This window comes from Pituophis catenifer, unplaced genomic scaffold (genome assembly GCF_029215685.1).
Source record: "Pituophis catenifer annectens isolate HBS135680 unplaced genomic scaffold, rPitCat1.0.hap2 SCAF_3, whole genome shotgun sequence".
Lineage (NCBI taxonomy): Eukaryota > Metazoa > Chordata > Lepidosauria > Squamata > Colubridae > Pituophis > Pituophis catenifer.
The window spans coordinates 23448247-23460919 of record NW_027256883.1 but is presented as its reverse complement, the minus strand read 5'-3'; the positions used below and the strand labels follow the sequence as shown (position 1 = coordinate 23460919).

Sequence of the window (12673 nt, the reverse complement as noted above, 5' to 3'; positions counted from 1 at the left end):
GCAAGAAGGATTTGTGCGAAAAAAGAAATGGCCATAAAAATAACACATCAAAGTATTTTGTAAAAATGCTTTTTAGAAAGCCTTGCTTGCAAAAAGAAAAATATACTATGCAAACTGACTCAGAGAATAAAGCACAAACATGCATCGCACTGCCAGTGTCCAATTTTGCCTTTAAACAAACAAACAAAACACTGAAACTGACGTGAAGAAGACTAAATCAAAAGTTTATGATCAGATTATGAAAGTAACCAAAATTGATATATGCCTTTATTCCTAGAACTAAATCAAGAAAGTCTAAAGAATTGATCAGTAGTGGAGGGCCAAAATGAATGACCCAAACTCTTTAACAATTATGACCTAGTGGCCACATGTGGCCACTAGAATGTAGATGGACAGTTGAGAATTTACCTTACTGTCTATCACTCTGCCTGATGTCTATCTATGTTGCTTACTGGATGCTGCCCAAGTGATTTGTTTTGTGAGAAGAGAGGTTATATAAATTGGGTAAATAAATACATAAACTGAGATTACTGTACTTCTTTTGCTTCCCCCCCCCAATCACACACATTTGGCCATCTTGATTTGCAATAGTGTTGAATATCTGTAACTCAGGTGTAGGATGAGGGTGGAAGTTCATTCTCTGAGCTTGTGGGTTGGTTTCCAAATGTTTCATTATCAGGCTAGGTAACATCTTCAGCAAAATTTAGGGAATGTCCGTGTTTTTCTGCTTATAAGGGCTTCTTATATGTGGTCACTGTGTCTTGTGATGGGAAGGTCACTTCAGGTGAGGCTCATGTCAGGAGAGGGTCTTGTGATGGGTCAGGTGTGGGTCATATCAAGTGGGCGTCTTATCATGGATCGGGTGTGGGTCTGCTCTTGGACTCTCGGCCTGATATCATCTAATTAGCTCCATGTCGCCATTTATTTTCTCTACTCAACCATATTTCTCACTCACTAGCCCTTCAGTGGCCCCTGTTTTTGGCTGCTGATGTGAATGCCAGGTCAGCCTCATCTTATCACGGATGAGAAGGCTGACCAAGTGTGTTTCACTGAAATTTTCTTGGGTGCCAAAAAAGTGTAACCCATTTCAAAGAGGGTTTTTGATATGGCATCAGCAAAAGCTCCCATGCAGCAGTAGCTATGGCTATATTAGAGACACTGCTCCATAGATAAATAAATGCAAGACACTGTTAAATTTGGTTGTAGGAATCAATAGGAACCATTGCTATTGTATCAACCTCCCTACTGCATAGCAACTTCCCTACCAAAGTTCCTCTCCTTTGTGTCTGGAGGATTTGAATGAGGAGAACCTGCTTCAGCTCAGCCCTAGTAGATCTAGGTTTCAATCCCTGGTTCTAGTGACTCTTTCTTTTGTACAGGATATAGAACTAAATCTGGGGTCCTTCTGGATTCATGGCTCCTATTTGAGGAACAGATGGCAGCTCTTTGGAGATTCTGCTGACAGTCACTCATACTTTAGTCACCTCCTGACTACTTTGGAGATTCTGCTGACAGTCACTCATACTTTAGTCACCTCCTTTAGTACTACTACAATGTATCCAACGTGGAGCTACCTTTAAAGAGAATTAGCAAGTTACGACTGCTTAAAAATGCAGTAGTGAGCACTCTTGCTGTGTGCACATTAGCAACTTCCATAGGCTACCAATATGCTTCCAAATGCAATTATTATGCAAATATTACACTACTAACCAGAGCATACAAAACATTTGCTAGATCAATTCTCGAATACAGCTCATCTGTCTGGAACCCACACTGCATATCTGACATTAATACAATTGAACATGTCCAGAAATATTTCACAAGAAGAGCCCTCCACTCGCAACAAAATACCTTATGCCAGCAGACTTGAAATTTTGGTCTTAGAAAATTTAGAACTACGCCGCCTTCAGTATGATCTAAGCATAGCTCATAAAATCATCTGCTACAATGTCAATGATTACTTCAGCTTCAACCACAACAATACATGAGCACACAATAGATACAAACTTAAGGTAAACTGCTCCAAACTTGATTGCAGAAAATATGACTTCAGCAACAGAGTGGTCAATGCCTGGAATGCACTACCTGACTCTATGGTTTCATCCCCAAACCCCCATAACTTTAACTTTAGACTGTCTACTGTTGACCTCACCCCATTCCTAAGAGGTCTGTAAGGGATGTGGATAAGAGCACCAGCGTGCCTACCATCCCTCTCCTAATGTTCCCTTTAATTGTTAATTGTTCCCTTTAATTAAAGTTGCTTATAAAGTCCATTATGGAATAAAGCCAGGTTATTTGCAGACTTCCTCTTCCAACTTATTAGATTCTGCAAAAAAAGCATGTCACAGGCCCTGTCAATTTCAAGAAGGTCATCTGATGGGAGCCTGGAAGAGACCTTTTCTCTTATAGCAGTTCCCCTGTGGAACACCATCCCCTCCAGTAGTTGAGATTGGCTACAATCCTATTGGCCTTCCCCAACATGGCTGAAGACATGGCTATGTTCCCAGACTTGTCAGGTTCATCTTGAGGGATGATTATATTAATTGTGGTTTGATTGCTATTTAACCCTGGCTAGATGTATTTTATTTCCACTTGGTTGTGTTTTTAACTGTTGTTAACTGTGCAGAGCCACCAGGGCGAGATGGGCAGCCACATAAATATAATTAACAAAACAAGTCAATCTTCCTTTCTTTTGTAGTTGTGGAACCTTAAACTAGATTCAAGCTTTCCAATTTGTTTGTTTGTTTACATTTCATGTTTCTAGACCGCTCATCTCCCTCAGGGACGGATTCTGGATGGTGTACAGTATATTATCACCATATAAAATTAGAATTAAAATATTAAAGTTGTCTGACCTACACAATCTTTCAAATTTTTAATCAGAGGTTGATCTGGGCTGGCCATAGCTTCTTTATGTTATTGTAGTACAGTGTGTAACGCATAGAGCAGTGTTTCTCAACCTTGGAAGCTTGAAGATGGGTGGACTTCAACTCCCAGAATCCCCCAGCCAGCAGTGCTGGGAGTTGAAGTCCACCCATCTTCAAGCTACCAAGGTTGAGAAACACTGGCATAGAGGCTCTTCTCAGCAATGCAACAGACACAAATAACACATGGCATAAAGTGTGTGAGAGTGAATGAATGTGTGTGTGTGTGTGTTTAAGGGCGATACTGCCCATTATATTTGAAGTATCAGCTGTTCTACTCACACATTTGGAACAAATGACATTATTTTTAAAAATACCAAAAAGAGTCTATTGCCTCACCAGACAAAATAATCTTGTAAAGGTTATCTTAAGGCTCCTATTACTTTTGAAAGAATTACCTATCATTTAGGAAAATAACCTATTACTTACCTTCCTATTAAATCAAATAATTTTTGATGCTCAGGATACCTTGTTTTAGAACACACAATCATTCTGATTCTAGAGCAGGATGGCAAATGCTTATTCCGGTAGAGTTGCATGTGAAGTAAAATCAGGTGATAAAGCAGTCATACTGAAGAAAGGCTAATACCACCAGAGATGTAACAGAGACAGCATGGTGGAAAAAGCTCTCAAAATCTTAAAGTAATGATATTGCTGGAGAAGATTTGTTTGGTTGGGATTAGAGAAGAATGTAAAGGTTATAATGCTGATTTCATATCTGAACTGGGGCTCAGCTAATCAAGCCACATTGACAGAAAATTAAGAAGAATGGATGAACTAGGCTGGGATGTTTACTGAAAATTTCTGTAGCTAGTAGCTTTACATAATTCATATGGGAATGTTAGCTCCATTGTATATCTATTATGTGAAATATTAACTCATTCAACCTTTGTTCAGTTCTTTTAGCTGTATTCATAATTATTGTCCACAAACTAACGTTAGATTAATGATATTGCTAAATTTCATAGTTTCCTGACTTGGAATACAATCCTTAGAGATTCCTAGTACTGCCCTCTAAACACAACATACCGTAACTTTCCACTTTAACTTCTTTCCCTACATAGCAGCAAATTTTTCTTTTTCTTAAGAAGTCCACATCGTGGCAGTGCCAAGAACACTAAGAAATGCATGGTTGGCCCACCATGTCACCAAAAAAAAATAAAATAAAAATAAAGGAAGAGTGAAGGAAAGGCAGGAGTTCATAGGGTGGGAGGTGAAGAGGCTGATTCACAATATGCTCTGCATCATTAGAAATTAAATGAAGCCTGTAAAATATTTATCATTAGAAAATATTGTTCTCCAGTGCCTTAAAAAAATAGGAAGAGTTTATTCTGGGAAATGACTAGTATCCATAGGGATAAGCATCAACATGACAAAATGAAGGGCACAGTGTCATGCCCCATGATCAAAAACAAAACATTTGCTTTTACAATGTGCATTATGAATATGTTTTGTTATGTCCTTCACTTTACCATTCTATTGACTGTGCTGGCACCTTAGAACACCAGGAATATCCTGGGAATACTTGGGAACATTATAATCCTCTTCCCCATTGGCCAGTCAGACTGAAATAGCCATTGTAGTAGGTCAGTGCAAAGGGTGTTCCATGTCCCCAAGCCTTAACCACTTTCCTGTAATGGAGACTTTGCTGCCACTCTTTCTCTCCAGCTCTTTGTCCTGGAGGACTCTCAAGCAAAATGAGAGAATTGTTAGAATTATGAGGTGATTAGTTTATCCAAGATTGGGCCCATCTTAAGCTAAATCTAACTTCTTTAAGTAATTGGGTCAGTGATCAATTTTTGAAGTCCCCACTACAGACTGACCCACTAATGTGTGGTGGGAATTGGGCCACTATTTCTCAAAGGGTACGTAAAGGATAAAATAGGGGATTCACTGTACAGCAACCTGAACTTGTTAGTTGAAAGTAGCATATGAAAGGGACAGACAGACAGGCAAGATAAATAGTCAGGTGTGGTGAGAAAAAGATGTCCACATGTAAGAAAAATTAAGTTTTCCTTCAGATGTCTGTACTGATGTTCTAAGGGCAGAGTGGTACTATAGGAAATAAGTGGTGGGACAGTGAAAGAAAGACTAGATTGCACAGGATTCATGTTGTCACAAAGTATGTTGTAACTTTGCATAACATGGTTAAATGTCTTAAAGGTCTAAACCAATTTTATATTCACACAATATATGTCACAAAGCACTGTAATTTTGCATAACATGGTTAAATGTCTTAAAAGTCTAAACCCAATTTTGTGTTCACACAATACATGTCACAAAGCATTGTCATTTTGCATAACATGGTTAAATGCCTTAAAAGTCTGAACCCAATTATGTGTCCATACACTATAACAGTGATGGCTAACCTTTTTGCCATCAGGTGCCAAAAGTGGGGGGAGCACGGGGAGGTCGCCCACATGTGTGCCCACACCCATAATTCAATGTGCCCTGCGCATGCAGGCATGCCCTCCCCCCCGCTTTTAACACATGATGGCCTGGTGGGCCCGGTAGGCCTGTTTTTCACCCTCCCCAGGCTCCAGAGACTTTCTAGGAGCCTGGGGAGGGCAAAAACGACCTTCCCCACCCCCCCGGAAGCTGGACACAGCCCATTTCCCAACTTCCGGTGGGACCAGAAGGCCCAAAAATCATCTGTCCAGCGCACGCATGCATGCTGGAGCTGAGCTATGGCAATGTTTGCGTGCCCACTGATATGGCTCCGTGTGCCACCTGGGGCACCCGTGCCATAGGTTCGCCATCATGGCACTATAATGAGCTATAAACTAGCTCTACGATGAGTTTCACATAGTCTAAGAATATGAAAACAAAACTAAGCTAAAGCTAAGTATATATGGGACCACTAGACCTTTAACTGACTAGGTTAGGTCAGTTATATTCTATTACTCACATGGAAGTGTGTTTTCCTCCACAATCATAACAGCACTGACCTACCATCTTCCTTATTAAACATCCGAAACAAATTCAGTAAAAAAAAATCAATGTAAGGGCAGATTCACAAGTGAATATGATACTATGTGTATATGTTTTTAATGCCCACTTAATCAAGGAAGATATTTTTTGTACTTTTGCACAGGGATGTCACCAAATTTAAAATGAAGGAAGAAAAATTAACCAAGGGTCAGAGTTCAATAATAATAATATATAACATCTTCAAATAGTGCTGGGAAATACTCCTGCCTGCAATCTTGAAGAGCCACTGCTGGTTTGTGCAGATGGGAGGTAGACAACCTGTTGCCCTCCAGATGTTTTGGATCACATCTCCCATTCGCTATAATCAACACAGACATTAATCAGGCGATATGAAAGCAGTCCAAAACTTCCATAGGAAATTATGTATCTTATCTAATTGTAGAGAATTGTGATTTTTATATTCCTCATTTCCTTATTTTAAACTATCCACTTTTCATTTTAGCATAAGTCAATCAATATCTAGGTTTTATATGCACTATCTAAAACACCATCTGCCAAAACAGATCTTTCCAAATATGTTGGATTTCAACTCCTATAAATCCCATCCAGCAGAGGACATATGGGAATTGAAATTTGTCACATCTGGAAGACACCAGGATAGGAAAAGGATAAATGGATACCATACAAACATCTGCACAGTTGTGAAGCTATTTGTGGTTCTATTGGTACCATACATTTGGGTTAGTTCAGCATGGGAAAAAAAATGCTGAAATATTGCCAAGCTAAAAATTTTCAGACAATTCTTCTTAGACAAAGTTTAAACACTGAAATTACAACCTAAGCATTTCAATTCTGCACAACAGCCAGTTATTGCAAGGAATAATAATAAAAAAAAAACAGTATGTGGTCTGTTTAATGCTGTTAGAACAAACATGGCAGATATGAAACCCAGGGTTAAACAGTGAAGGAAGTTATCCTTGTTAAAATAAATACTTTGAAGAAAAGCTGTAAATAAGTTTACCAAGAATCTTGTAGTAGTTTTGGCAAAAGGAGTCGATTGTTGCTAAACTGAATGGTCTTCCAGCCAAATCATATCAACATTGATAATGGGATATGCAAATTTCATTGGATAAATACTAATACATAATTGTTTACAGTCAGACATGGGAATTTTCAGTTTGATTTGAATTGACAGTTCAGTGTAAGAAGAGTTTTCAAATATTTATTTGTCTTTTTCCAATATAGGAACTTTAAAAAAAAAAAAGATTAAGATACATTTCTTCTAGATTAAACTAAGACCCTTACAATGTCAGTTTGCCAGTTAAATGTATTTCAGTTTCAGTCCCTTTCCAAAGTGTAAAGATTGTGTTTTGTGTGTCTGTGTATGTTTGTATATTTATCTCATGTTCTAATACTAAACAGTTTTAATGAATGTGATATATTACAGCAACAGCTCAAAAACACAGATAGACGCAAGTACTGGACAATGCTGCATATGTGTGTGATATATATCAAATGATGTCTTGGATCACAGCCACAGTAGCTGCAGTGTTTCTAATTTACTCATCTGCAGCAATGTGTTTTCAAATAGAATATTACTAGAAATGACAGCTTTAAAAAGTCATTCAGGAATATAAATCTGAACTTCAATGTGTTTCTTATTTTCAGTTACACATTCTTTGCTATTAAAATTACTGTATTGACAGCAACAATGAACCAAATGAACTAAAAAAACCAAGATTTGACAGCTGAAGGCCACAGAGATACCTGCAACACCCAAACAATTTTCATAGTTTCCGAAAGATTTCATTCATGCCAACCCAGAGTATATGGCCAAAAAGAGATTTAACTTAATTTGAAATAAAAGGAACACCCCCTCCCAGTGGTGAAATCCATTTTTTTTTACTACCGGTTCTGTGGGCGTGGCTTGGTGGGCATGGTATGGCTTGGTGGGTATGGCAGAGGAAAGATACTGCAAAATCTCCATTCCCACCCCACTCTGGGGCCAGCCAGAAGTGATATTTGCTGGTTCTCCGAACTACTCAAAATTTCTGCTATTGGTTCTTTGAACTGCTCAAAATTTTTGCTACCGGTTCTCCAGAACCTGTCAGTATCTGCTGGATTTCACCCCTGTCCATCCCCATTTAAACTCCCAAACCAAGGAAAACAATCAGAAATTTCCCAATCCCTGCAGCTATCACATCTGTAAAATGTTAAGTCAGACCCTGGGCATCAAAATTTTATCTTCCCTGGACTATGCAGAAACTGTTATAAAAAGTACTCAGAGAGTCCGATAGGAATGACTCATGCTTTATTCTATGGAATAACACTGCAGAAAGATATGTGATGTTTATCCACCTGCTAAACATTTTTAAGGCAACTCAAGGGAAACCTTTCCTCCACTTTCTAAATTTGGAGAGCCACTGAAGAATGCAAGTCTTTGAGATACGGTTTTGCTGTTAAGTGCCTCTTCATCACCTATTTTCTTTTAAAACTGATGGTCAGCTGCAAATCAAAGGATTCCACTGCTCTCCGAAGACTTATTTTTCTGTTTGCAAAGTTCAGAGGCAAAAGAGTGAGCTTAGTTCAGTCCCTAGTGGTCAACTGTAGAACACAAACCATTTCCTAGACGTGATTTTGCAAGGCAGTTCTTTTCAGAAGGAAAAAAAGGAAAGGAAAAGGAGAATCTTCTGCCTTGCAGAAAAGTTTGTGCAAACAGCTGCCAGTGGATGAATGGAGTAGACTGCATCATATTTCAAGGTCTCACCCTTTGCATGAAAACCTCCTCTTGCTAAAGTTGGATGTGCAGTTTCAAGATACATCCCATACATGTTGAATTAGGAGTCACTCTCGTTAACTTCTATGGGACTAATTCCCTCTTATGAAGAGAGAGAGGGAATGCGGTCCATCCTAGGAGAACCCATCTCATCAAAGCATGAGAAACTTGAGGTTTCTACCAGAGCAATTCTTCCAATTGCTACCTCTATGTGGAAATGAACCAGGGCCACCCGACACCCTTTCAACAATATATATATATATTTGGCAAGCCTATCTTGATGTGACTCAAAAGTACATGTTGTCATTTTTCAAATGCTTGAAAGTTTGACCGGCAAAAGAGCCTTGGTAGTACAGTGGTTTAAGGCACCCTGTTATTAAGCTGGTTATTAAGACCAGCTGCCTGCAATAACTGCAGGTTCAAATCTCGCCAAGGCTCAAGGTTGACTCGGCGTTCCATCCTTTCTAAGGTAGGTAAATTGAGGACCCAGTTGTGGGGGCAATAAGCTGACTTTGTATAAATATACAAAAGGATGAAGGCTATTGCTGAGCACATTGTAAGCTGCCCTGAGTCTCCGGAGAAAGGCGGCATATAAATCAAAAAAAAATTTTTTTTAAAAAAAGGAGAAACGGGGCTTCCTCTCTGTGACTTCCCTCGGCGGAACAAGAAAAAGCAAATGCAAATCGGTAGGACTACATTTTGATTAAAAGTTTGGAACGAGAAATTTTACAGGGGGACCCAGACTGCCTGGGCAGCTGGAGGCTTTCAAACAGAGCTAGAGAGCCTTCTTTTCAGGGAGGTCCTTCTATGAGCTGTGGGCCTGGACTGGATGGCTTCCAACCCACTTCCAACGCTAGTATTCTATGATAGATTAAGTAAATAGTTACATGTTTGCCTTCTAAGAATGAAATCCTAGGAGTAAGTCCTATAAAACTCATTTGGAGCCCATTTCTGAGAAAGCATCCTGAACATATAGTGCTGCACATGCTTATTTTTTTTAACATTCATTTCAAGTTTCAGAGAACACATGATGCACCACTTTGGGGAGTGGGATAATTAATGAAGAGTGTGTGGAACGCACAACACCGAGGAAGCCTCTCAATGTTCATGTAGTTTCTTAGAACTGCCAAAGTGATTGCAAACCACTTAGGAAGGGGCCACCACAAGCCTGATTCAAAATATGAGCAGCTTTTAAAATTAGAATTAATTATCAGTTCTCCTGAGTTGGTTTTTTTTTTTTAATGCTCCTGTTTTTACTGTATTTCTACACATAGTAGATAGGCACAGTGTTTCCTTTCAGCCAAGCATTTCCACTGAAGCACGCATCTAACATTGCTAACATGCAGCAAGTTTTTGCTTGAATGAATCCAAAAATTATAAGAGGAGTCCTACGGTTTATCTGTGTGCTGCAATGCACTAAACAGTTAATTTTACTTACAACCATTCATTTCTGAGCTAGCACAGTGTCAAAGGTTGTTTCAGTGATAATGGTTTCTGCTAACCTTTGGTGTTTGTTGTCCCGTGAAAGTAGCTTTGTTTTTAATATTTTTTTTTAAAAAAATTATCTTTATAATAAGAGCCTACAGACAAAAAATACTGACCACAGGTATTTCAAATAACATGGAAATCATTCCCAAAACACCTTGTAGAATGTACATGTTACTTTTAACAGTCAGCACATCAAGCTATTCACCTGGCCATTGATCATTAGCTGCCTCGGCTGAATGCCCCTGAATTTCTTTAAATCAGTTTGAAACCAACAAGCCAACATCTGCCAATCAGTCATCAAACTTTTGTTGCCAGTTATTCTCACTGAATTTCAGAGTGTTCCTAGTTGACGAGGGCAGCAAACGTAACATCTCCATCGGAATGCATCATGCAGGAATCAGTACAGGTGTTTGAGCAGCTCCAAATGGAAGAACTTACCTTTTGTAGCCACTGAGTGTAATTTTCCATGACATGCTCCAGCCGCTGCAGTTTCTGGGAGGGGAAATCTGTCTCCATGTGAGGGGCATCCCTTTGCAGCGCATTGGTGTTGTATTGGTCAGAAGAGCTTTCACGACAGTTTCCATCCTGTTCAGGAAGTATGAACGTGTAGGTGCACTGGCCATGCTGAATCCGATTATACCTTCGTCCATTGGACTCCGGAGCCCGGCGTGGACTAGTGCAGTTGATGTGCTTCAGAAGAGAAGCAAGGAACACAAACCAAACGAAAATGATCATGTTACTAGCCCTCTTCTGTCCTGCTCTTGACACCTTGATCCAAACCTCCTCTTCTCTCCTTTGCCTTCCTTTCCCTCCCCCTCCCTCTGTTCAATGTTTGCTTTGCCTTTAAGGATTTCTTTAGGGGATAAAAAAGATAAGGAAAAAGGGAAGAAGGTTCAGAAAATAATAGTGAGCTTTCCTTTAAAAAAAGAAAAAAGATTATATCTAAATCTCAATGCTTCCTTAGCTAAAGCAGGAGCAATTTATTGCATAGTAGCAGAGATTTATCGTTTCCTCTCTGTTATACTTCAGCATGCAGTCTCCTGGACTCAGCTGCCCAGGCATAGCCTCCCCGAGTCTTTCTTCTACTCTAGCTGCCGCTGAACTGCTATTTTGTCGGAGACCTCAGCGTGTTTTATTAAGGTTGTACATTCAAGCCAAGTTGGAAGCTGGCAGCCTTTCACAAGATGACTTGACAGGAATGTGTGTGTGAGTGTGTCAGGGATGCCTGATGCATTTGGCAAAGGGGGATCATCTTACACGCTGGCTCGAAACATGCCCTCCAACATGTACGCCTGCTTAGCTCCTCCTGCACACAAGCTGACTGAGACCGTTTGCCTAAGCTGAACAAGTCCGACAGTCCACCTTAATAGACTTCCTACTTGGAGACTGAACTATTAAAATGTACTTAGAGGGACCAAGCTTGTTGTAATCCCTCCCCAGTAAACATTAACATACAGACCACTGCACATGGAAAATATCTGCTGCTATCCTGGAAGGGTTAGGAGACTGTGTGTGACTCTCTTCGGAAATGCTAAATTGGGGAAGGAACTGAGAAATGAAGGAATAAAGGGTGAGATTGCCAATGCAGCAAGATTCTTTCTCTTACTTAAGGCACAGGAACTTTGCTATATCAGAGATGGGTCATCTAAGGTGTTGAAACAATTCTTAGGAAAAAGTCATTGCAAGGTAATGTCTTTGCATGCTGCTAGACTAAAAACGTGCTTGCATAGATAATGTGGGAAATGCAAGTGATGAGATTTTTTTTCCTCCATTGAATAGAATAGAATAGAATAGAATAGAATAGAATAGAATAGAATAGAATAGAATAGAATAGAATAGAATAGAATAGAATAGAATAGAATTCTTTATTGGCCAAGTGTGACTGGACACACAAGGAATTTATATATCACAGCACATGGGAGATTTTAAACTGGGAAACATAATAGCAGTTTATAACTCTTAATATACAAGGTCCCTACTGAGACTATGCTTGGTGCATATTCTCTTGGTGTACATAAAATAAAAGATACATTCGTCAAGAATCATAACGTACAACACTTAATGATAGTCATAGGGAACAAATAAGCAATCAAATCCTATTAGAAAACAGTGAATATAAATCTTAAGGATACCAACAACAAGGTTACAGTCATACAGTCCCTTGACTGTATGATAGGAATGATAAGAAGATTAATAGTAATGCAGACTTAGTAACTAGTTTGACAGTATTGAGGGAATTATTTATTTAGCAGAGTGATGGTGTTCGGGAAAAAACTGTTCTTGTGTATAGTTGTTCTGGTGTGCAGTGCTCTATAACTTCGTTTTGAGACACTTTATGTCCAGGATGCGAGAGGTCTGTAAATATTTTCACAGCCCTCTTTTTGACTAGTGCAGTATACAGGTCCTCAATGGAAGGCAGGTTGGTAGCAATTGTTTTTTCTGCAGTTCTAATTTTCCTCTGAAGTCTGCGTCTGTCTTGTTGGCTTTCAAATACTGAGACATTGATAACATGAACTTTATGGACCTGCATAAGTAGTACAGCTATACTTCAAGC

The 12673-nt window shown here is 39.3% G+C and overlaps 1 protein-coding gene across 2 annotated transcripts in view; it reads right to left on the bottom strand.

Moving 5' to 3' along the window:
* Nucleotides 1–11013, bottom strand: part of ANGPT1 (angiopoietin 1) — a 140916-nt gene extending 129903 nt beyond the window's left edge. For both annotated transcript variants that reach the window (XM_070940376.1, XM_070940377.1), the window contains exon 1: nt 10558–11013. In XM_070940376.1, coding sequence (XP_070796477.1) covers nt 10558–10854 — 297 coding nt within the window. In that variant the 5' untranslated portion in view covers nt 10855–11013. The remainder of the gene's footprint in view (nt 1–10557) is intronic.
* Nucleotides 11014–12673: the final 1660 nt, after the last annotated feature.